We start from the raw sequence: 25,261 nt of genomic DNA, 5'->3' as shown, positions 1-25,261 counted from the left end.
CTTTTTTTGCCTAGCTGGTTAGCATGCTAACTTCAGTAGTTATCACTGCAACACATTACACAGATGTCTCTGACATAATGTCAAAGCTGTTATCTATTCACATTCAGTTGATAATTTAGTTAATTTTTAATGTTATAAAGTTAGAATATATAGTGTATACATAGTGCATAATACATACTGCCTTTTATTTTAAATATATGTTGCAGGCTATTGTTTGCAGTAAGCATTCAATACAGATAATAATAAAATTTGAATGATCCTGTAATATAGACAGCAAATTGCTGCCATTTGAATGATAATACTCACATACTTCTACTTATTTATCTTATTTTACTTACTTATCTACATATTTTTAAATGCTGATCCTTCATACTTTTATTCAAGTAGAAGATCTGAATACGTTTTCACCAAATACTGCCCTGTAATCGATCATAAACTGATGAAAAGATGCAGCTTTAAATTGCTCTAAGTTCACTCACTCTGTGCGCGCTCGCGCGTAGCGCGAGGATATACACGGGAGCGCGTGGGAACACTGATTACACACCGGTGGATCTACCGCGAGCACGAGCCGTGAGTCTACACTGTAAAGCGGATGCCAGTCTCCATAGCGACAAGACCCCGGAAATACACAGTCACCTGCCCGTGGTGATCAGCTTAATGCACATTTCATCTGTCGTATTGTTTATTTGGGTATTCTATTTGTTTGTTTGTTAGTTTTAATCAATAAATATGTCGGAGCCTGAGGAGGATCTGCAGGAAGAGCAGAGAGACAGCACGAAGAAGAAGAAGAAGAAAGAGAAACGGAGCGGGAAGAAGAAGAAGCAGAAGGAGGAGCGGGAACAAGAGGAAGCACAGCAGCAGGTGGATGAGGAGGAAGAGGAGCGCAGGTGAGTGTCTCTTCTGAGGTTCCCTCAGGTCCAGGTTCAACAAAGAACCACAGAAATCTCTGAATGGCTCATGCAACAAACTGATTCATTAAAGGAGAGAGCAGGGTTAAGTGAATGAAATTCCTCACATCCTTCACTTCAGATAAAGTATCAAACTATTTCAAAGTAAAAGCCCTGCAGTCAAAAACTTTACCAAAATAAGAGAATGGATCCTTTCAAAAGATTGATGCTCAGCTGCAACTATGAAAATGCGTTTCACAGCTGAAGAAGCACGTGCTCAGAAGCACAACTCTTCACACACTTTATTCACTCACTTTATTCTTTCGAAAGGACAAGCTCCAACATCAAACAGGCACCAGCTGTGGGCACTCCTGCAGCTGCTCCACCTGGATGTGCTGGTGAAGCTGTGGGTGTGGCTGTGGTTAACTACAGCTGTATTTGTGGTTGCATTTATGATACTATGGATACAGATATGGATAAAGTAGCTGTACTGTGGCTACTCTTTACTGCTCTGCTAACAGTAGTGAAGGAAGCATCCTTTAGCCACACGAGGTTCTTCTGTCAGACATGACAGATGTGCTACTACACCTCAGGAGTTCAGGAATACAGTAGTTCACAATACAATGCACATGTATTAATTTAAGTGTTGTAGCCTCCTCATCACTCCACACAGATCTGATGTGTTTTTCAATACACCAATGCACCTAAGCCAAGCATATAATCTTTTTTTTTTTTTTTTTTTGCAATATTTCCACTCATGTTTTTTGCCTGGAACACACTTAAATGAACTGAAATGAAGGAGTTGCTTAAAAGTTAAAATATAAAAATAAACATCTAGAATAAAACAGCGTTAAATTTGTTTGAAATTTGGATGGATGTTTCCAAGGTCAAGACTGAAGGGCCTCTGCTGTAACAATGCAGGATTTCCCACAATGTATTATAGTAGATGCAAGTCACCACAACTCCACTAAGGTAAAAAACAAAAACAAAAAAAAACCAAAACAAAACAAACTTTTGTCCAAAATATACTAAGTTTCAGGGAAAACAAGCAGAGACACTAACTCACAACAAAACAAACAACAAAAACCAAGGACATCAGGATCAGCAGGTGACATGTAATTAATTTACAAAACAATGGATAGATGATAATGAACATAGTTGTTACTTGCAACCCTAATCATCAACATGACCTGCTTATTCATTTATCAATCTCATCATTAATAAATGTATGTTAATGACCTCTGATTGGTTGAAATAAACTCTGTGTGTTTGTCTGTGTCAGTGAGTGTGTTGTGCTGCGTGGGATCTTCAAACTGGGGAAGAAGAGTCACGACGTCCTGCTCACCCGAACCAGACTGACCTGGATCCCCATCACCCCTGAGACCCCCACAGGTCAGTTACCACGGTGACGGGTTGTCATGGTGACCGTTGCCGTCAGCCAGACAGACTGTGTGTATGTGGAGACAGCTGGCGCTGTAATGGAGAAGTTCTTTCATGTTGAGACCACCTGAAAACTGACATCTGGACACACACTGCACTGCCACTGCATGGGGACAACGTGGATGCTTTCCATGTTTCTTTCTCAGAGACACAAAAGTTAAATAGGGCCCTGTTTCCCATTAACAGTCAATCTTAGTTAGTAGTTTTTTCTCAAAGCATTCCCATGAATGCTTTTAAATTCCTGCAAAGAAGCACCTTAGAGCAAATGCACATGCATGCTGTTAAAGCTTCTTAATGCTGCTGAATACACTTTAAAGTAACTTTACTTTATTTATCTGTTTAATTGTGCCTGTAGACTGTGCTGTATATTAAAAATACATCCATCACAAAGCATACATTGTAAACATTACAAAGAAATGTTTTATACTTGAAATTAAGCATGACAACAATTCCATGTGCATGATGACGACTACAGTTTGCTGCCCTCTATAATTTTCTGCTTGAGGCAGAGTTGTGGTCTTAAACTGATATTAAACCTAAAATAACGCAGTGGTGGGTGGCACAGTGGTGCAGTGGTTAGCACTGTCGCCTCACAGCATGATTCCAGGATCGAAGCCGTGGTTTGCCTGTGGCTTTTCTGTGTGGAGTTTGCATATTTTCCCTGCATAGATTCTCTCTGGGTACTCTGGCTTCCTACCACAGTCCAAAGACATGCAAGTTGGATTAATTGGTGACTCTAAATTGCCTGTAGGTGTGAATGTGAGTGTGAGTGGTTGTTTGTCTATATGTGCTGGCCCTGCGGTGGACTGGTGATCTTTCCAGGATGTACCCCGCCTCTCGCCCAATGACAGCTGGGATAGGCTCCAGCCCCTATCACGACCCTTAACAGATAAGCAGTGTAGATAATGGATGGATGGATAAAGCAGTGGTGGTTCCATTAACTTTAATGAATATGATGGTCATTTAATATGATTCTGTCATCCTTTCTCTATCAGACCCGTAAGTGGAAAACAACATCAACAACACCATACAGAAAAAGAAAAGATATGGAACCTGAATTTTGATGAAATGTCAGCCATTCCATTTCAACCAAAAGAGATGAAAATATTAGGCAGGAAGAGAGAGAGGATGAGGATAGAAACTGCCATATCAAACATGCAAATCAGCTGTTGAGGCAATTTGTGCTTGTGTCTTAATTTATTAAGGTCACTATCCCTAAATTTGCATTAAATGTCACCTAGCAAAAACACTAGTGTGATAAAGTTAGACTTAAAAATGAAAAGTTGAAAAACAATGAAAACTTTAATAAAACATGTTGTTTTTGGCTCCTCCTGCAGGTTCTGGATCTACCTAAGATGTGTGTAGTTTTAATCCAAAATGCACCCAATCACTTGCCCTCATTGACAATGACAAATTGTTATTGAATTCCTACAAAAATTGGCAAAAGAAAATATGAATTACTGTGTGTCTCCATCCACTGCTGCTGTGTGAATATTAGGACTTGGATGCATTAAGGCTGGGCGATACCACAAAATTTGGTTTCAATCCAATACCACGTAATACCAGGGCCAGCATTGCCAATAGCAATGCCAGTGTTGGTACTTTTTATTTTTAAAAGTGGCTAATTCACTATGTCAGGGAGAGAAATATGATTTATGAGGTGAATGCATTATTAAATCTGCCAACATAATGTTATTAATAACATGCAAAAATTGATTTTTTCAATCTGACAACTGTGAACCTGGACTAGGCCCTGGCCATCCCTCGTGCAGTATTTCATCCATATTGGCTTCCTGCAGCTCTGATCACAGCAGACGCCCACAGAAAGAGACTTCTTTCTCTGTGAGAAGCTATGCTATATCTCCCACAAGCTAAAAACAAACCACACTGCGAGAGGAGAAGCGTATGAAACCGATGGAGCTAAAAAGGAGCTTTCTTTTGTCAGATCTCCTCTGTCGAGTGATTTACGTTTTACATATTTTTGGTTGAAATCCATTCAGACAGAGTTGGTTAGTGAAGCAGGATGAAAGTGTAAATACAGTGAGTGTTTGTGTGTGTGTGTGTGTGCGTGTGTGTGTTTTTGAAGCCAATCTGTTTTTCTGTATTTCATCCAAGCTAATGTCATTAAGCCAGCACTGTGTGTGTGTGTGTGTGTGTGTGTGTGTGTATTGGCAGTAGTAGAGAGCAGTTGGTTCGGCCCGTGGGGGGTTATTAGAGTCTCTCAGTGTGAGGAGATTAACACACACACACACTCACACACACACACAGTCAGCCTGTCCGCATGCTGTGAGTGCGTTTGTGTTGATTATATATTTCTATATAAATGGATCAGCTGTTGTTGTTTATTTCTTACACATTAATTCATCCTGTTTCACCCAACAGCCTGTCTGTCTCAAGGAGGTGAGACTTAATCTCACTTTATGTTACTGTTTTATACTAAAATCATGAAACAGATGGATTTCAAAAGCGTTTCAAAGAGGGAGGAGATATTTCGGGCGCCCCTGGTGTTAGAGGTAAAAGTCCCGTTAATTGTCTGTATAGACAATGTTAGAGTTCTTCAAGGCCGAGAACTACATTCAGACTTTTCCCCTGTTGAATCATCATTACAAAACATAAACAACGTTGAGAGAAAATATCTGGTTCTTTGATAAAGTTGAAGCTTCCGCACATAAAAAACGTCAGGCAGGAGTTAACAGTGGCTTCATAAGAATTATCCAGTCACCAAGTGATGTGACGTATGCTGCTGACGCCAGATTGCTGCTAAAGATTACACTGTTGAGAAAACTTACAATACACCCTGCTGCTTCATATAAGTCACTTTTAGATTCTGAATCAGTTGTGGGTGATTTCAGCAACTGGGCCGTCGTGTTTTGTTCTCTGCTGCAACAACAAGCATTCTGAATTTGGTACCGCTTGGATTCACGCCTTTCACTGACATCTTCTTAGCCGCACTGATAAAATTTGGAATTCAGTCTGTATCTTTTTAGCACATTTGACATCACTTTTTCCAGTTTCACTACACACTCAAATATGTATGTAACAGTATGTAACTGTCACACTTTGCTTTCCTGCAGACAGTGAAGTATCTCTAAGTTTTAGGGCCAATCAGAAGTGATCAGGTTACAATGATTTAACAATATCAGAGCAGTAGAGCAGTTAAGATGATCAGTGTCATCAGTGACAGGGAGTGATGCAGCGCTGCAGCCTCAGAGAGTGTGTGTGTGTGTGTGTGTGTGTGTGTGTGTGTGTGTGTGTGTGTGTGTGTGTAAAGTACAATCCATAACTCCCCACAGTTAGCCACATGGCTTGGTCACCATGGGACTGGACTGCCACTGCGTATGTGTGTGTGTGTGCTGTGGTGTTGTCCCTACACATTTAACCATTCCTTACTGTGTGTGTGTGTGTGTGTGTGTGTGCATGTCTCTCTGTAATTGTGTGGACAAGTTTTCATTCAAAACCATCACTGTAAGTGAGTGACATTTCGGCTGGTTCCTGTTAGCAGATTAAGGCTTAATTTCAGAGTTGGGGTGAAACATTTAGTTGTGATGGTTAGGGTTATGATAAGTGTCCTCACACACATCAACCTGTGTGTGTGTGTGTGTGGGTGTGTGTGTGTGTGTGTGTGTGGTGTGTGTGTGTGTGTGTGTGTGTGTGTGCAGTAGCTCTGTAGGTTCTGTCAACTCAGATCAGAGTCATCTTTATTGGGGTGGATGGAAAATCTGTCTCTCTCTCTCTTTCAATTTAGTGTTTTAAATTTACACTCTCTCTCTTTTGTTTTGTTTGTTTGTTTTGCCAAAGCAAAAAACAGAGAGTGAAAACAACGATTAAGAAGATGATTAATGTACAACTCACAGATCTACAGAGGTTTATTTTTTTTTTAGGATTTTTAGCTCATGGTTTTTGGTTTCTACAGAGCTTGATATTTTTCTCTACTCAGTGTTTGCTGAATGTGTAAATAAGCAACTGTTTTCTCATATCTTATCCATAACTACTGATAATATGTTAGAGTCGGTATTTCTCAGGCTCATGTGGCTTTAAAATGTCATTTCAGATGTAACAGATGTGTAAATGACTTAGTTTAATGAACAATAACACACTGCTGAATGACTCAAAATGACTAGAGTTCCTGCTGAGTTATCAGACCAGTCAGATTCTGAGCTGAACACAAACACACACATACACAGCAGCAGCTGACTGACAAAATAATCTGTGTTTTCGGCTTTTGTATTATTATCACTGAATGTTGTCTGTCCTGCATTAAGAAGTCTGTTGAGACATATTTTTTTAAAAAACTGAACATAAATGAACAGAGAATGAAGAAACAGCAACAACAGGCAGACTGTGACCCTGACATATGGACGCTGGCCTCTCTGGGTGGACGAGTGGCGGGTGGTGTGGGGTACGTGATATTTGATAACAGCAGGAGGGTATTTCATACACAGGCAGGGTTAATCAGCTGATATAACTATTTCCTGATGAATCTGTTCCCACTGAGTGGTTCAGAGCTGTTTATCAGAGCTGTTTACATTTTATACTGTTGTTTTACTGCTGATATTATTGATTATTGTTGTCTCTCAATTTATCATGTGTTGACAGAGCAGCAGCTTCTCTTTCTGTCACTCACAGTTGTGTTGTGCATTCATGACAGGTTGTTGGATATTTGAATTTAATATGTGATGTTTCCTCTGACTATAGGTTTTTAAGCAGGTTCCTTCATTAGTTATTGGTTAACAATCAATAGTCTGTTAATCATTAAAACTGTACATTTTTCCATTATAACAGCACTCTTACACAACTGCCATGGCCCATAACTGCAGCAAAATCCAAATAAAAAATAGGGAGGTATAGTAGTGGTATAGAACAATAAACTGAGTTAACATTAAATGGTAACACTTAATTTAAACCCCCCATCTAGCATTTCTAAGCAGTATATGAAAAAAAAAAAAAAAGGACGAAGAAGAAACGGTTGGTGAATTTTTTTTTAGTTGCAGTACCGTGGTCAGCCACCAGGACAGACTGGTCACAGGTTATTAACAAACATGGTATGAATAAAGTGTATGTGTGTGTGTATGTGTGTGTGTGTTATGTAACTCTGAGCTCTGCTGACATTATCCTCAGGAGATTGGATGATTAATCAGCCGTGGACCAATCAGACCTCAGAATTCCTCTCTGATTACGTTGACTGATTGGCAGGTGCTGCTACACGTTCTGCTGATCAATGGATTAGTGATTAATACACTTAATTATATTATGTAACACGATCGCAGATGAACCTGCAGCAGCACATTACATTCACATTTTAGTATGACCGACAGGGAGGGTGGACAAAATAATGTGAACGCCTCCTCTCTGCAGCCTGAGAAATGTTATTCACAAAATTCAGCCTTCTTATAATTATACTATGATAGGTAAAATAATAAATGAAACTGATATATATACAAATATACAAGGGATATATAATATACAAAGGAGAACAGGTAGACATACAAAATGTAACCTAATATATAAAACACAATAATCCTACAACTTATCTTTAAAAGTTACATTCTTAATAAAGTCAGATATGTGTTGTGTTCAGGTGCTCTGTGTTAAGTCTTCCCCTCCCCCTGCAGGTGAGCCATGCGTGCTGCAGCCAGGTGTGGTGCTGACTGCAGGACGTGTTCGCGGTGAAGGTGAAGCGGCGGCGAGCGGCAGGCCAGCAGTCGGGGGGGCCGTGCTCGGCGTGGCTCTGTTCTGCTGCAGGAGGAGGGGGAGGAGGTTGGAGGAGGACACGCTGCACCTCCACAATGCCTCCGCCGAACACACACAAACCTGGTACAACACCCTAAAGGAGCTGCTCGCAGGTAACACACACATTCAGATGGTCATACGGTATGAGGTAGAGGTCTTCGCGATACAAAATGGATCCCCAGAATGGCAAGACCTGACCTGAAATAGAAAATAATCAGACCAATCCAATCCTGGACAAACAGTTTGTCTGTGTTACATAAGAGCTGAGATACACTGGAAACGTGACTCAGTGCTTCTGTGAGATGATTACACTCTGTAAGATGATTACAAACACGCACTCACTGTCAAGTAACACTGTTGTTATTAGCACTAGTCTGTCTATCATTGCATTCATTAAACCTGACAGACACACTGATGGCGAGATGGATGGATTTTCAGTGTTCTTTCTGTAACAGATTTTATCAATGTAGGGAAAAAATGTCTGCACTCATGATCATCCAGAAACACCTGTCCTAGATGAGGGTGATACAGAAGATGCAGTTTCTTTATCCATGCTTTATGGATCAGTCTGTCCACTATTTTGATCCAGACTGAAATATCTTTATTATCAACTTTGGATGGATTACCATGAATTGTTAAGAGTTTGAGACTCTCTTTTGTGGTTAAACAGATTAACATGATGTGAACTTGCTGGGTGTCTTAAATAGATTTTCATAATAATAAAAACAATGCTAACAATGACACAAGTTAAAGTAATGAATGAACTCTTTAAACTGAGAAAATGTAAAAGAAAAGCTAAAACTAAACAGTTGATTCAACTTAGTATGTTATGTTTATTGAACTTGCTCTCAAACTCAGTTAAATTAACTCAGTTACATGTTCAAAACTCAGAAAACAACATTGAACTAATCAAGTTATCAAAGTTCTGTTAAGGCAGCAGGGGAACTTTCTTTTCTAAATTGAACAGATTTAAAATGATTCACAGTGTACCCAGGCTCCATGGATATATTTTGATATTTGATGATCCAAAATAAAGACAAGTTGCACCTAGCAGACATGATCATTCAGCACTGTGCCACCCGTCAAGTTTATCTCTGTGGATTTTCTCCAGTGGCATAATATGAAACAAAACTTCTGACACAAACTGTCTGATTTGCTAGTTGTCAGACAGGTGCATTACTAGCTGCTCAGATTGTAATTTCATTGTTTTCTATCGGCTTGTTCATCACTCAGTTTAATGAGGTGAGTCACAGTTACATCAGACAAGAGAGCTAATCTGCTAATCCACCGGAACAAAGAGACACAGATTACACACACACACACACACTCACACACACACTCACACATTCAGCAGTACTCAGTAACATGCCGTCAGCAGTTGAATCATGTTGTCTGCGAGATGGATTAGCTAAAATACTGTCTACATGAACGCGTGCGTCCACCTCACTTTAGTTCAAGATGAAAGCCACGCCACATTCGCTAAAATTCACTACGAGGCAAAAAGTATGTGGACTCCTAATATTCACATAACAGCAGTGGATGGAAACATGCATTAATTCTTATTTTCTTTTGCTGAGTTTCATTCAAATGGAAACACGTCAACAGTCACTCTTTTGAAAATATGTCTGTTTTGTGTTTACAGTTTAACACCTAAGCTTTATAAATCTCCCTCAATGTCATCTGCCGTCAAGTCTTTGTGTGTAGATTTCATCATATTATACGTGTTTCAGGGAAAAAATAAAGCTGAATGAATTCAGCCTCAGCAACACGACGACCTCCTGACAGGAGGTGGTTTATTAAAGTTTTGGACATCGCTGCAGGCTGAAGTTCCCAGACGCTAGTTTCCCAGGTGCACTGTGGTGGGCGGTGCCTGGCTGACACTTAACACACAATAGAAATGTTGAGTCCAGGGTGTATGGATTTAACTCACACACACACATGCTTTACATTTCAGGTTTTCTAAGTTCATCCAGCGATGTCAGTTCCAACAGAGACATTACAAGCGATCCATAAATGAAGAAGGTCAAAGGTCACGCACACACGCTAACGTCGTCCTGTCACCATGGCATCGGTCTGACATGTTATCGCTGGTCACCTGTCTGTCTGTCCGTCTGTGTGTCCATCAAACCAGATTACCCATGAGGCCCAGCAGCAAAGTCACAACTTCTTTAAGTGTTTGTCTTTGGCCTCACACACATACACACACATGAATGGCTCGCAGGTCGTGTGTCAGCTCGCGTGGTCACACTGCACATCAAACTGTGACGGCTTTTGTGACTTTACACACGGCGGCGGAGGAGCCTGTGCATGTGTGTGTGTGTGTGTATGTGTGTGTGTGAAAGGTAAACACACACACTCTATCGCTCTGCTGCTGTGCGGACATTAAGCCTATTTTCCAGCCAGAGGTCAGTGTGAAAAGCGTATTGTTTTGTGAATCGTGGTGTTGCGGAGCGGGCAGTCCACCGCCACTTCTTAACCTTCAGGTCCGAACATTCAGCAGCACAATGGCGAGCAGAAAGCAGACACTTCCTGTTTCCAGAGCGTTATTCTGTGCTGCTTGCTGTGTGAAGCAGCTGCAGAACGCTGAGCGGAGACTGAATGGCAGTCAGGGTGACAAAAGGCGAGCAGTGATGCTGTATAGAGTATGTTTCCGTATGCGCAGTCAGACGGCGGGATGGATTGACTGCAGTTGTTTAAAAGTACAACGGACCGAAAGGCCTGTGACAGCGACGAAGCTCACGGGACGGCCGGACTGAGCTCGGCAACGCCACCAGGTGCTGTCGCAACTCCTCCCAGATCAATTGTCTTGTCAATCCAATGTCAGTCTGCTGCTCGCTTACATAGCTGTTAGTCCAGATTCAGTGACAGAGTGTAATCTGTGGGAGATGGCAGAGGTCGGTTGGTGGTACTGTAAGGTGTCATAAGGTCAAAATGACAGCATCAATGCATGTGTGGCCAGTAGCAATGAGGTTTGATAGGATTTTATTGAATTGAAATCCTTTACTTCCAGAGGCACAATAAGTAAAGTCAGCACAAGTAAATCCATAATCCACTAAGAAAGAATTTGATAAACACAAACAAATATAACGGTTCATGTAACATGTACTGTTCATCCTAGATTAGAGTAAGAGTAGATTAAGTAAATCAGTGGATAACATTAAAGTAGTAAAATGTCAGGTTCAGTACTTAAAATCTCCTAATAATGAGTTTTCTCTTGTAAAATATTGACCCCCTCAAAAAATAAATAAATTAATTAAGAAATAAAATAATAATTAAATAATAATCTGACTGTTCTTGATTTAGCAAAATCAAAAACATCAAGATCCAAGGACGAATTAAGTGATAAACATATAACTGTAGTAATCGGAGATGTATTTGCTTTTAAATTAACACTATGCATATGCCAGATGCAATATGCACATGAACAGTAGGGGCAGTATAGGGACTAAGCAGGGAAGGCACGTCAGCAGAGACAACAATGGTGGAAAGACAAAACTTGAAGACAAATTAGTAAACCACATCCACAAGTACAAATAGCACAACCTCCTTGAGTGTTGCTCTGTTGATTGTTCACACCATGCAAATCTGGAAGTTCTATGGTCTGAGCTCTCTCCTGCCCCCCTAGAGGTATCCTCCAGAAACAGGTTTATTACATAAGCAAGTATGTGAACATGCAAATAATTACATTACCAACGCAGCCAGTTGTGAATGCCAGCAAACGCCTGCGTAAAAAGCTCATTGACATGTGACCAACAACACAACCAGGTGAGAGAGTGTTTGGACTGAGGTGGACGCCTCTGTAAAATGCTTTATGACCAGGTGTGTGTGTATGTTACATATTAACTAGTGTCTGTGAAGTCAGTGACTGTATCCATAGTGACGTGCCTACCTGTCTTTCTCTCTTATATTCAGGTTGAAGGCTTTATTGGTCTAGTTTGGCAGGAAACAAACTTTATTGTACTGTGGCATGAAATCCTAATTATTATTCTGTATAGGATGTAGACCTACTTTATGCAATACTGTGGTTTTTGACTAAATACCTGCAATGCTAATGATATTTACATCAGCTTCAGCTTGAGTTTAATGCAAATACTTTTATTACTTTTGGTTGGACTCAAAAACATTGTTTTTGCTGGAGCATGCAAGCCTGTGGTGACATCTTCAAACTAACAGTCAAAAGCCAAAATGTACAGTGATATGAACTTTTCTCATTTAAGAAGCTGAAACCAAAGAAAGTTTAGAGTTTGTGCCTAAAAAATAGAGCATGTGATTAATTACCGAGTGTTTAAAGCCTTTAATTTATTACTGCTGCAGCCTGCACCTAAATAAAATCTCTTTTCGTCAACAACATTCAGCAGCTCGGTCTTCGGCGCTTTGTCAGAAACTCAACACTTCTCTTTGACAACATCGGGATTGTTTACCATGGTAACGCTTCAGCAGTGCCATAGCAACCTGCCGCTGGCCGAGGATTGGAGATGATCTGATGGACACTTGATCTCTCTACGTCTCTGTGTCTGTCCGCCTCTCTTCCCAGAAAAATATCAACAAATTGAATGACATCATTTCTTATGAGACTGTGTGTGGTGTGTGTGTGTGTGTGTGTATGTGTGTGTGAGGAGAGAGAGAGAGAGGGAGAAAAGAAAGAGATCAGGACTGAGAATAAGTATTTTTCTTTAGTCATGAACAGTGATGTTGACGTTTTAAATTCTTTAATCATTAAGACTATGGCTGTTAATTTGCTTCTATAAACAGATAAACAATATACTCCCTGTAAAAATTAGGTATAATGTTGTTTTTGAGCCACTTAGTTAGCTGTGGCACCATTTGGCACTATTAAAAGTTTGCCGAAGTTTGGGGAGCTGTGGGCAAATTACAGGTGTTGTTGATTTTTGAAAAGACGTAAACACAACCCTGGAAAAAATAATCTTTTCTTCAAATGTAAATCTGATGTTTCTTTTTATTTCATGAACTTAAAATAGAAAAAAAAATCAGACATTGTGATGGACATTTTTCTCTGTTTTCTGATATGTCATAGACCGATTAGAGAATGATTGCTGGATAAATCGAAAGTAACAGCAGCCCTGATGCAAGACAGTAAAGAGATGTGTCATATTTGTTGTCAGTTTTCAGTTTTCCTATTGTTAAGTTGGACATTAAAGTGGACCAAGTTACACAGAGGAAGCCGCCCCTATGCTTTTTCTTTAGAAGTTTTAATTCAGTAACTATCAAGTTCATAGTTAATGATGAGTGTTATATTAGTGGCACCCTGGCTACTAGTGCTGCCTTAGGATCCCTTAGATGGGCCCCCACATGGGGGTCAAAGGGGTGGAGCTTCTGGTAATGGCGGGGATCCAGTAGAGAGGCACTTTGTGTATGTGTGTGGGGTCATTAACAGGGCGAGGTCATGGCCTTTTGGGAGAAGATTATTGTAATGAACTGGATAATGGAGCTGGTGTGTGTGTGTGTGTATTGATCTGTGCTGGTCTATGGGGATTTATAATGCGGTCTCTAAATCTGCCTAATGATGAGCTGTACAGGGGGTCAGTGTGTGTGTGTGTGTGACTGTAACCACATGCATACTGTATCTAGCAGCATTGGAAATATATTCTGTGTATTTTGCATCAAGCAGGCCTCCCCCAGATGTTAGAACAGTTTACAAGTGTTTAAGTCCATCCATCCAGACCTGTACTGGAAAAAAATAATGAAAAAAGCTCATCACAGTTTCACAGACTTTAAAGGGACCGAAAGAGCAAAACCCAAATATATTTAAGTAATGCAGAGAATTTGAGAGACTGGAACCAAAGAAATTATGGGAAAATTACGAAAGGCATTTTTCACTACTTTTTAACATTTTAAAGACTAAACAATTCAATGAACAATAACCAGAAAGATTGAAATAGATAGATTAATAAATGTGGAAAATAACTGCAGCTCTAATCACATTTTTAAAAAAGCCTGTTCACCTATCACAGCTGAGCATGATGCATTTGAAATCACTCTCTTGTTCACTCATTCACTACTCTCTAATAGATGCTCAATATTTTACTCAATAGTCAGCAAGAAACTGAGATGTCCATACCATGTTTTCTGTTGGAATTTAAAAAGGCCAAGAGTCAGTATAGTAAACTATGTAGTAAATAGAATGGGAGGCTCATTTGTTTTTTTAGCTTTTTGGTCTCACACCAAATTAAAGTTTGTGGCACTGGATGATTCATTCATTCATCTGGGAACCATGAATTTCTGTAAAAAAATATGTTGCCAATCCATCTAATAAATGTTGTGATATTTTACAGGATGACTGAAAATATATTTCAGTCAGTCAAATGGACTTTTCTCTGTACAGCATCACAGGAAAAAACTTTTTACTCACTCTTTATTTCTATCAGAAGTTGTGATAGTGATGGAGCTTGTGTGTGTGTGTGTGTGTGTGTGTGTGTGTGCAGGGTTCAGCAGTCGTCCCAGGTATCTGAAGGTGTTCATCAACCCCAGCAGCCACAAGAAGGAGGCTGTTCATATCTACAGAGAACATGTGGCTCCGCTCTTCAAGATGGCAGACATCCGTATCGACATCACTGGTCAGTCCATCCTGTTTATTTATCTACTGATCAGTTTTACAACAAATGGTATTGATTATTATTTTATACCTTGGATTGGCAGTGGGTAATTTCTGTATGTTTTATGAAGAACTGTTTCAGTTGTTAGATCCCATCTTTATCGACATCAGAGAAGAAGTGAAATCTCTGTGTGTAGAGGAGGTCCAAAGGTCAGAGTTAATGGCAGTCTCTGGTCGCTAGGTAACCTGATACAGGGGGCGGGGCTTAGCCCATCTGTTGTGACAGAGGGACACAACCTGCTCCTCTCCTTGTTTCCTCTCCTTGTTTTCTCTCTTTTTCTCCACTGTCTCCTCTCTCCTTTCCTTTTCTTTCCTTTCCTCGTTTCTTCTTGTCTCCTCATCTTATCTCCTTTCTCCACCTTCTCTCCTCTTTTGTTTCCTCTCCTCTCTTATCCCGGTTTCCTCTTCTCTTCCACCTCCTCCTCCTCATCCTCCTCTCCTTCCTCCTCTTCCTCCTCCTCCTCCTCTCAGCAGATGGTGTGATATCCGTTGTCCGACTTTTTTTTGGCAGCCATCGAGCACACACTTGTGTACACGTGACCACACACATGCATGAACACTCTGTCTCTGTCCGTCTCAATGTCTCTCCATCTGTCTGTCTGTCTCTCTCTTTCTCTCTCTCACTCTCTCTCTCTCTCTTTACCTGTCTTTCTCTCTCTCCAGTGACAGAGAGGAAGGGTCATGCTCTCTCAGTGATGAAGGAATGCAAGCTGGATGAATATGATGGGTTAGTTGTCTCTCATTCCTTGTTTCTCTCTCTCCTGCTTGCTGGGAGTTTATCCATCTTTTCCTGAAAAAAAAAGCCACAGATTAAGTTTGTTGCAGATAATTATACATATCATAATGCGGACTTTAATTAAATTATTTTTTTAAATTAAAATATTTTAATGTTCTTGTGTTATTTTTTTCATGCTATGTGATAGATGTCCTTCACTGGACATGCCACTTGGTAACTGAAAAAAGGGCAACACATGATCCAGTTACATTAATGTATTATTGGCATTTCAAGGTTGGACGTAAGCTTTTGCAGTAGAAAACAGATATCCTGCATGGGAACACAAATGATATAAATCATGGGTTTCAGATGAAAGGGCAGATTGTTCCCAGGAAATACTGGCATTCAGTCTGGTAGTTGTGTCTCCTTTAGTTATACAGATAAACTTCTGTACAGGTCAGTGTCCAGTCTTTTCATTTTCAGATTCTGAAACAATGATTCCTTGATTTCAGACACAGTAGACCCAAAGCAGCGTTGGATTTTGTCAACTAAAACAACAGCTATCACTGACAGACCTTGTTAGCTGTAGCTTATTAACCTTAAACGTTACCTTGACTGACATTATCCTGAGTTGGTCGAAAATGCTGTCTCCAGCTGTCTTGGTTTAAAATGACAACCCTATACAAAGAGGTGTTGCACTTGCACTTGAGGATTGAAGATAATATCCCTCTACTGAGGCAAAAGTTGCATGTGCTAAGCTAAAAGTCAGCATCCTGACTGGTCTGGGCTACTGGAGTGTAAACATCCCCACTGATAATTCCTGTGTCACTAATTACTGAGAGAAATGATGGACAGAAAAATGAAAACGATACATGATGTCCCTTTATCTTTACAGGGAAAAATAATGCTCAGTATGTTAAAACTAAATGCAGCTTTAGTTATAAAATAAAAACCCAATGTTAGAGTGCAAAGTGATTGAAGTTAGATAGACATTAACATGTGGCATCACCCTTTCCATAACAGGTAAACTCACCTGAACTGAACCAGATAATTAAACAGCAGTTTACTGTCAGGGGCTGACACCAAAACACAGTGACCCAGACTGATTACACACACACTCACACACACACTCAGACACAAACAGGTGAGACATCAAACATCAGCTGCTAACTGAGCTAAGTGACCTAATGTCTTAATAAAAGTGAAAATAACATTTAATGCAACAAAAACAAATAAAAACAACAGCTACAATTACAAACACCAACACAAAAACAGTGATCAAACTCCCATCAATCTATTTGAGATTGTCCATGCATGTGTGTGTATGTGTGTGTGTGTGTGTGTGTAAGCAGCTTTTGTGCTCAGCCCTCATAAAGCTTAACGTGCTTAGAGAAGATTAGCTCAGCGTTGCTAAGCTAGCTGCTGAGCGTGTGTGTGTGTATGTGTGTGTGCGTGTGTGTGAGGCTGCTCTGGTGAGGATTTGGTTGAAACCTACATTTGCCAATTAGGCTGGCTGTCACCGTGGCAACCGCAGCTTCAGGTAATCCTGTACACAGGAGGAGGGGGAAGGGGCGGAGTCTGTTCACCTCATAAACTCTGGAAATGAACCTTCCTGCTTTTCAATGAGCTCCCAAAAACAAGAACAGGCCTGTCAAACAATCAAGTTATGATTACTGTTATTATTGTCTTTCACTGTTGTCTTTGTTATTGCAATACACAAACTCTGCCTCACCTGTAAAAATTCTGAAAAAAACTGAATCCAGAACAACCAACACCTGACAATAATGATAAGAAAATTCTCAAAGTAAATGCACTGTTTTGAAGAATTCAAGTTCAACACCCAGTGCTTCTGTAACAAAGGAAATACTTACACATGTGGAGAAGACATGGGCCCCGCTGGATGACTGTGTATTTGTGGATACCTGTTCAAGGCGTCAAAGGCGTAAAGCAACTGTTTGAGTGTTCACCATCTCTAGAGAATAGTTTTATTTCAACCTGGATGACTGAGACGGCTTTACAAACACACAAATCACTCCCTACCTGTCCTGACACTGGTTTGTCTCCACCCGTCTGTCAGGGTGGTGTGTGTTGGGGGGGACGGTTCGGTGGCAGAGCTGTGTCACGCTTTGGTCCTCAGAGCTCAGCTGGACGCAGACTCTCCAGAGAAACCAGTGAAACCAGTGCTGCCGCTGGGGATAATTCCTGCTGGTGAGAGAGAGGATATACCCTGATAAAGACCCACTGCATGTAGATCTGCACACAGTAGATGCACCTTATGTAATAAACTCAAAGACAAGGTGTGATGTCCTTTTATTAACTGTCTGTCTGTCCATCTTCACAGGCTCGACAGATGTGGTTTCCTGTTCTGTTCATGGAGTCAGAGATCCGGTCACTGCAACCCTCCACATTGTTCTGGGTAGGGTCTACTTGTTATAGATCACATCATTGTTCACATCACCATAGCTCTATAGTCACATTGGCTGTGGTGAGTCGTGCATGCTCTAAATGTACAATTGCATTGGGTGGGTCTTACCTGTTCTAAGCACTTAGATTGCCTTTGGTGGGCTCTACCTGCCCTGGGTCAGTTCTATATGCTCTGCATCACTCTTATGGTACAGGGCATTTTTTACATGTTCCATGTACTATACACCGATCAGCCACAACATTAAAACCACTTGCATAATATTGCATCGGTCCCCCTTGTGCCACTAAAACAGTTCTGACCCATCAGGGTATGGAAACAGGACCTCTGAGGGTGTCCTGTGATGTCGGGCACTGGGATATTGGCAGCGGATCCTTTTGGTCCTGTGGGTTTCAGGGTGGGGCCTCCAACATCTGGCACTCTACCTGTTCTGGATCTATGAACATCCCACCTGGAGTAGGTTCTAAATCTATACTAATACCCCACCCTGGGCAAGTTCCTCCTGTGATGTCGTGTGTAGGCTCCACCAGTTTTAGAAGATACTGTCAAATTATTTAGGGGTTCTACCTGTTACAGATCTATATATAAATTTGAGCGTCAGGGAAGATTTTTTTTTATTTTTATCTGTGTTAAAGATCTATAGTCACATCCTTCATCGTTATTTGTATTTACTTGAAGCAGCTTTTGTGGAGCGTTCTAGCAGAGCATTGATGTGATTGGCTGATCGTCGTGCAGACAGGCAACAAACAAACCTAGAGAGAGAGTAACTGTACACGGGTTGGAGGGGGGGGGGGGCAGACAGACAGATGTCTAACAGCAAGATCAGTTTCACTCTGAATCACAGTGTATTCAGTTTACTCGTTGAAGCCACGCCCCCTTCACCTCTCCCCACCCCCTCTTAGGTAGACCTGCAGACCAATCAGCTGGCAGCGGGGCCAGATGCTGTGTTTGAATGACAGGTTTTGATGAGATGGGGGTTCATTAACACTAATTAACAGTGGAAGCTGTGTATGTTTGTGTGTGTGTGTGTGTGTGACAGATGGGAGTATTCAGTGGCTGTGATAAGTCCTGAACAATAGAAAACAGTTCCCACGGACACCAGGTGACACACCCAGGTGAACATACCTGAACTGTTATGATGCTTAGTGAAGGTGGTGAGTCCTTTAATTTCACCTCATTTCTTTTTTACACATACAGAGCAGTTCCCCAGTCCAATTATGAGACAGGGACAATATAACAATAAATAAAATAAAATTTGTAGTCAGCAGTGTTTGTGTCTTTTGAGGTATATTACCTGTAGTTTATGTGGTCACAACAAATATTGGATGTACCTTTAAGGAGCGCTGTAGGTTTGATCTCACTGACACACTGACCGTCTCAGCTTTAAGCCTCACAACACAGACACACACACTGATAACATGCCATATGGTGTGAGGAAATCAGATTCTGTCCAGAGAGAGAGACAGGCAGTCAGTCAGACAGACAGGTAGGGAGACAGCAGTTCAGTAGGTTACAGCAGGTATGTGGCCAGATGGCACAGAGAGAGAGAGAGAGAGGGAGAGAGCGTGTGTGTGTGTGTGTGTGTGTGTGTGTGTGTGGACATCTGAAAGCTGATTGAGCATCTTGTTGATGAGTCTCGATGGTGAAATAAGTTTGATCGGGTGGATTTTTTTTCCTTTATTCCAGCTACTTCTATACTTTGATTTATGTTGCGTTTACAGTCTGTGGAAAAATGCTGCTTTCACTGTGACCTGTGGAGAGGAAGTGCAGATATCAGAGGTTTCCTCAGCCACACAGTCTGTTCTGTTGGGTCACCTCATAATAAAGAATCTGGGGGAAGATTTTATGATACATGACGCACATTAAGCATGTGACTTAAATGTCACCTGAAGAGACGAACATTCGCAGCACTAACACATTTGTCCTAAATCTGCTGTAAACGTTGTCTGAATTCTGCTGCAGCTTCAGAGACAGGTCAGATTGGACTCATGTAACCCAGGGACTGGTCCCTCTACAGCAATGTGACTCCACTGATAGAAGTTCATAGATATTAACACACACACACACACTCCTGACCTCTTTTTATCTCCCATATTTGGAGTGCTTCTTCTTATGAATATTAATAAGCTTCTCACCCTAAGACCATTTGGCCTCCTTATAGGCTATGTGTGTATGTGTGTGTGTGTGTGTACGAGTGTGTGTGGTCCTAATTTTTTCTAATAAATATTCATCATCACAAGGATCTTGTCTGTATTTAATCCCCCATCCCCACCTCTCCACAGGTCACCTGCAGCAGGTGGACATGTGCAGCTTTTTGTCTCAAGGTCAGTTGGTGCGTTTCGGTTTCTCCGCCATGTTCGGCTTCGGCGGGCGGAGTTTGGCGCGGGCGGAGAAGAAGAGGTGGATGCCGTCATCGCGGCGACGAGAGTACGCCCTGGTGAAGACGCTGGCTAGACTAAGGTAGCACACACACACACACACACACACTATTTTGAATGAATTAGAATTTAACATTTTTCTAATCTCAGTCTATGTTCAGACTATAAATGCCTGAGACAATAGTGCAGAAGTTTTAAACTCAAAGTTGCAGCACTGAAAATGATGCACATTATATACAGGGTACTGCATAGTAAAATAGAATGTGATTTTTGTAGAAAGCCTGGACTTTTCTACAGTGTGACATTTTGTAATGTCACACTTAGAAAAGCTCAGGCATAAAAATAAAACTGATGATTCCGCTTAGGCTCACTGTCACCATGTAATGACTTCACAGGGACACTGGAATAAAATAGACCTGTCACGTTCAGACTATACGATACTTGTGTCAGATAAGATGGTCACTGTGAGACAGGACAGACAACACGTTGGTCTCCAACCAATCACACCTCGCCGTAGCAGGTGCCAGGGACCAACCTCAGGGAACAACTGAATGTCCTGAATTACTGAATCACCCAACACATTGTGGGAAATGATGGAAGAAGGCATAAAAATTCTGCCATACTACTCTACTATGATAGACTCCTCGAGATAGAATGGTATTGCCATCTTTTAGAGTGTGCCTGCAAAAACTTACATCAACAAAAAGTACATCAAAAGTACATTATATCAACAAAAAAGTACATTTTTGTCACATTTCTTTTTCTGTCTCACTCAGACCAGAGGACTGTCAGCTGTCTTTCCAACCAGCGAAGACCTCAACCGGGAATCTGTTTGAACATCGGTAAGAAACACACACAAGCAAAAATGCCAATTATGTCTCTAACTTGTCCAGTGTGAGATGATTATCTTTGAGGTTTAGACTGCTGGTCAGATAAAACAAGTCGTCACTGTGGAAATTATAAGAGGCCTTTAAAAGATATATCTTCTTACATTCTATAGACAAAATAAGTCGATTAAAACTGGACCTCGTGGATCATATTTCGTGACCACCAAAACAATGGTGGGGGTGTGTCACTGGAATGGTTTGACATTTTGGGATGTCTTATTTCTTGTGTACCACTGATGGAACTGTCGGTTATGTTTAAACAAAGTTTGATCTCCTTTCTCTCAGAGATGAGGACCAGGATGTGAAGCAGGATCCAGAGTCAGGTGAGAGTCATAGTGTCCAGTCTTTGATTGAAAGTTTGGTGTTTCTGGACAGAAGATCAGAACTGGTTCAGGTTTTGGTCACGTTATCATTTGTCTTTATGTGATTGGCTGATGCAGAAGGGGAGGAGTCCTGGACGACCAATCAGGGCCTGTATCTGAGCATCAGCATCATGTCCATCCCCTGTCTGAGTCCACATGCACCTCGAGGACTGGCTCCCAACACCAGGTACACGAGGTGCACGATGAGCAGTTGGGTTCACCTGTGTTGTGTGACCTTGAACGCACCACCTCGCCGGTTAATTTCACCAACGTTCTCCACTTCCTGTGTGTTTTGGCAGTTTGGCAAATGGCAGCGCGGCGCTGATCGCAGTGGGAAACACCTCCAGGTCAGAGTTCATCAAACACCTGAAGAGATACAGCAGCTCCAGTGGACAGGTGAGAAAAGCTGTCAGTCAAACAGTCCTCTCAGTCTGCCTGAGCCCTTCAAAGACAAACAGGAAACAACATTAATTCTAGTGTTGTTCAGGACATTTTCTCTGTTCAGGAAAAGCTATTTATTAAATTCAAATGAAGTATTAAATCCACTTATTGAATCAGACCTTGTTTGAGTCCCCTATCTAAGCCTTTTTATAACTTATAATTTTACTTTAATTTTCTGTTTGGACCACAGCTCTCACTCTCACTGCTCTCGCAGCTTCATGTTCAGTCGCTTCAGGCAGCTGCTTTCAGAAAAAAAAATTAAAATAAAAAATTCTAGAGACGCACTGCACTGCTTGTAAGCATTGCTGAGCTGACTCATAACAGGGAGAACGGAGCCTCTGTCATTCCCAGTCTGCTCCCTGAACACCTGTTCTTGCTCTGTGTAACTTGGGTGAGCAGGTACGATCTCCCTCTAACTGAGTGATAGTCAGCAGCTTAAACTGTTGGAATAAGGCCCAGAAAGTTTAAGAGTAATTAAATAATAATTAAAAAGACTTAGAAATTATTAAAAACCAGCATTCATTGCCATGAGCTGTTCCAGGAGTATGCCGTTCCCAGTACATGTAAAGGCTCTGACTCAAAGCCCAACAGAATTTAATGCACCAGTGTCTTTTATTTTATCGCTGGAGGGAAAATGATAAGCTACTCAGCAGCACTTGAAGTAAAAACTACTCCCACCTCCAGCAGCAGCTTAGATGTTTACTTGAGTTACCTTTCTCAGGCTCCGCCTCCCGCAGAGTGGAAAAAAAAACAAAAAAAAACAACAGCCCCAAACTAGTTAATGAGTAGATTATCCTGGTTCAGAGTGGCCTGGCCTGGCATGGCCTGTGAGACTGCACACTAACCCACTTACTAAATATACTGATAGTGTGGTGTTCACTGTCCTGCAAGGCAAACAGGCTGTTTACTCACTGACCTACATCATGGATGAACAGCTCAACGTCAAACATGACAAGATAGGGCATCCTAGTGGAGCAGGAGACATGTAACTATGACAACCCCTGTTGATCCTCAGTCAGGAGTCAGTCCTGCCAGGTGAGGTCTGTGAAAAACTCAAAGCAGAATTTACAGCAGTGCGATGTGATTCAGTGTGGAGGAAGTATTTAGATATGAGTATACTCAGGAAAACATACTTAAAAGTCCAAGCCCAAATCTCAAAATTATTCATCTTACTGCAAGTGATCTTCATAAGCAAAGTATCATAGTGAAGTAAAAAGTACAATATTTTCCTCAGGAGTTATACTTGAGTAGAAGTACCATGAAATGGAAATACTTGAGTAAAGTAGATGCCTCAAATTTGTACTGGAGTACTGCACTGGAGTAAATGAACTTAGTTCCAGTCCGGTGCTGGATTTTTCTTGAAAGACAAATTTTGTGAATCCATCCTCCCAACTTTATTTAAAAAAACAAACCTGAGAATGAAAGAAAACAACCCAACAGGACAGACAGTCTGTCTGTCTGTCTGTTGGTCTTTGCTGCCCCCTGTTGAAGCTTCTTGGTGTTACAGGAGAGACAACAGGACAGTAAACAGGCAGAAACCCAGCCACTGCTTCAAATTAACAAGCTGCTTAACAAGGATCCTAACAAGCTTTTCTGACCTCCTGAGCTGACGTTTGACTCACACACATGCAAACTCAGGCACGCGCACCCAACACACTCCTGTCTGTCTCTCCTGGTCAGTTTGTCTGTCTGACTGTCTGATCATTCTGTCTGCAGTTCAGCTTCTCCTTCGTGGAGACGCACGCCGTGTCTGCAGTGAGGATCCGCCCCAGTTCACTAATTAACTGGTCAGAGGAGGAGAGCGAGGAGGAGGGCGACTCCAAGACAACGCCCATCATCCAATCAGAGGGAGCTGCCTTCCCCTGGAACATCGATGGAGAACTGGTGGAGATTGCGAACGAAGTGCTCGTCAGGTATGATGAAGTGTCACTGCGACTGACAGAAAAAAAAAGTTATAATAACCCTAAATATTGTTATTAATAGTGTATATAATTGCACTGGGGGTACGTGGCTGCAACTAATGATTGATTTCATTATCAATTAACATGCCAGCTATTTTCTTGATATTTTGATTAATGCTACAGTTTACTAAACTGTGCATCTTCAAATTTCTGTCTATTGAAGCCGTACCAATAAGAACTGAACAGTTAAAGCATGTATGTAATTTTAGGACTCACTCTGCAGTTGCATAATCTTGTCTTGAAAAGGGTCAGTTTACCCAAATTACTTAAGAAAACTATATTTTCGTATTTCCCTCTACAGGAGTTTGTCCATGCAGATAGTTTTGTTTTTAAGATTTCTGCCTCCACCTGCAGTCTGTACACATCAGCTGGTGCTTTTCACCTTTTACATTATTTTATATTTTCATCTCATTACTTCACAATATATTGAAAATCAGGCTTTCACTCTTCACCTCTCTCCAAACATACATCTCACTCTGTGTTTGTGTGTACATGGTGCGTTCAGGGTCCACCCGCGACTCATCACTTTGTACGGGGAGGAGGTAGACGAAGCTGAGTCGACCGTCTCCTGCAGCTGCATCTGAGTCCTACAGAGGTTGCTCTGTGTGTGTGTGTGTGTGTGTGTGTGTGTGTATCTGTAACCATGACTCAACAGTGCCCTCTAGGTCATTAGGGTTTCCATGGCGGCGAACTAATGGCTAACGTTTCATTCAAAGTAGCAAAAAGACACAAAAGTAGCTACAGAGTTTCGCAGCTTCTTGTTAAAGTTGCATTGATTTTTTTTTTTTTTTTGTTGGCACTTGATTATTGCAGCATTATTGCAGCTTTAATAACCAATAAATTATCAGCTAACTTTAAGTTCAATTTAAATGTGCTTTATAAGTTTGTTACTTCTCGAACTGATTCAGGATAAAGATTTATGTTTTATATTCAAATTGTTTACATTTTACTATATTTGAATCACCACCTTTTCTCAGATGACTTTAATTTCATTTGTTTGCATTTTTTAAATTACAGTTATTACTTTTTCTTTTGGTTTTATCTCATCCAGTTTCTGGTTCTGCAGCATTGAGACAAAGACTTGATTAATTTCATTCATGTGAAATGTTTGTTGCCTCTAGTAGCAGTTAGCATTTGAAATTAACAATACAACATACTTATCATAAATAACTATATTAAAATAATTAAAAACTGAGTAAAAATATAAACATGAGATAAAGAGTTTCCAAATCCAACACTGTGAGGAAACTTTGTACATGTTAGCTGAGTCCTGATGTATTGATCATTGTTATTGAATATTGTCACATTACAGTCAAGCTGCTTTCTGTACAGATGATGTTGCTGCAACACAAGCAGAACCAGACAGGATGAGTTTATTGTGTCCAGAGACTGTAAAAGTTTTATTTATTATTTTTTATTTGAATA

At 40.9% G+C, this 25,261-nt stretch overlaps 1 protein-coding gene across 1 annotated transcript; it reads left to right on the top strand.

The window, feature by feature from the left end:
• The first annotated feature begins 618 nt into the window (after positions 1–618).
• Positions 619–25,223, top strand: cerkl (ceramide kinase-like). Its single transcript, XM_051072467.1, is given in 16 exon segments — positions 619–887; positions 2,170–2,292; positions 6,126–6,138; positions 7,964–8,036; positions 8,039–8,170; positions 14,501–14,632; positions 15,334–15,397; positions 17,463–17,593; positions 17,727–17,801; positions 20,090–20,267; positions 20,962–21,027; positions 21,358–21,395; positions 21,513–21,621; positions 21,734–21,830; positions 23,592–23,788; positions 24,342–25,223. Coding segments are annotated over 16 exon segments (1,665 nt in total). The 5' UTR covers positions 619–729; the 3' UTR covers positions 24,421–25,223.
• The last annotated feature ends 38 nt before the right edge of the window (positions 25,224–25,261 follow it).

This window comes from Lates calcarifer, linkage group LG1 (assembly GCF_001640805.2).
Source record: "Lates calcarifer isolate ASB-BC8 linkage group LG1, TLL_Latcal_v3, whole genome shotgun sequence".
NCBI lineage: Eukaryota > Metazoa > Chordata > Actinopteri > Centropomidae > Lates > Lates calcarifer.
The sequence above is the reverse complement of the archived record's forward strand: the minus strand, read 5'-3'. Positions and strand labels throughout refer to the sequence as shown.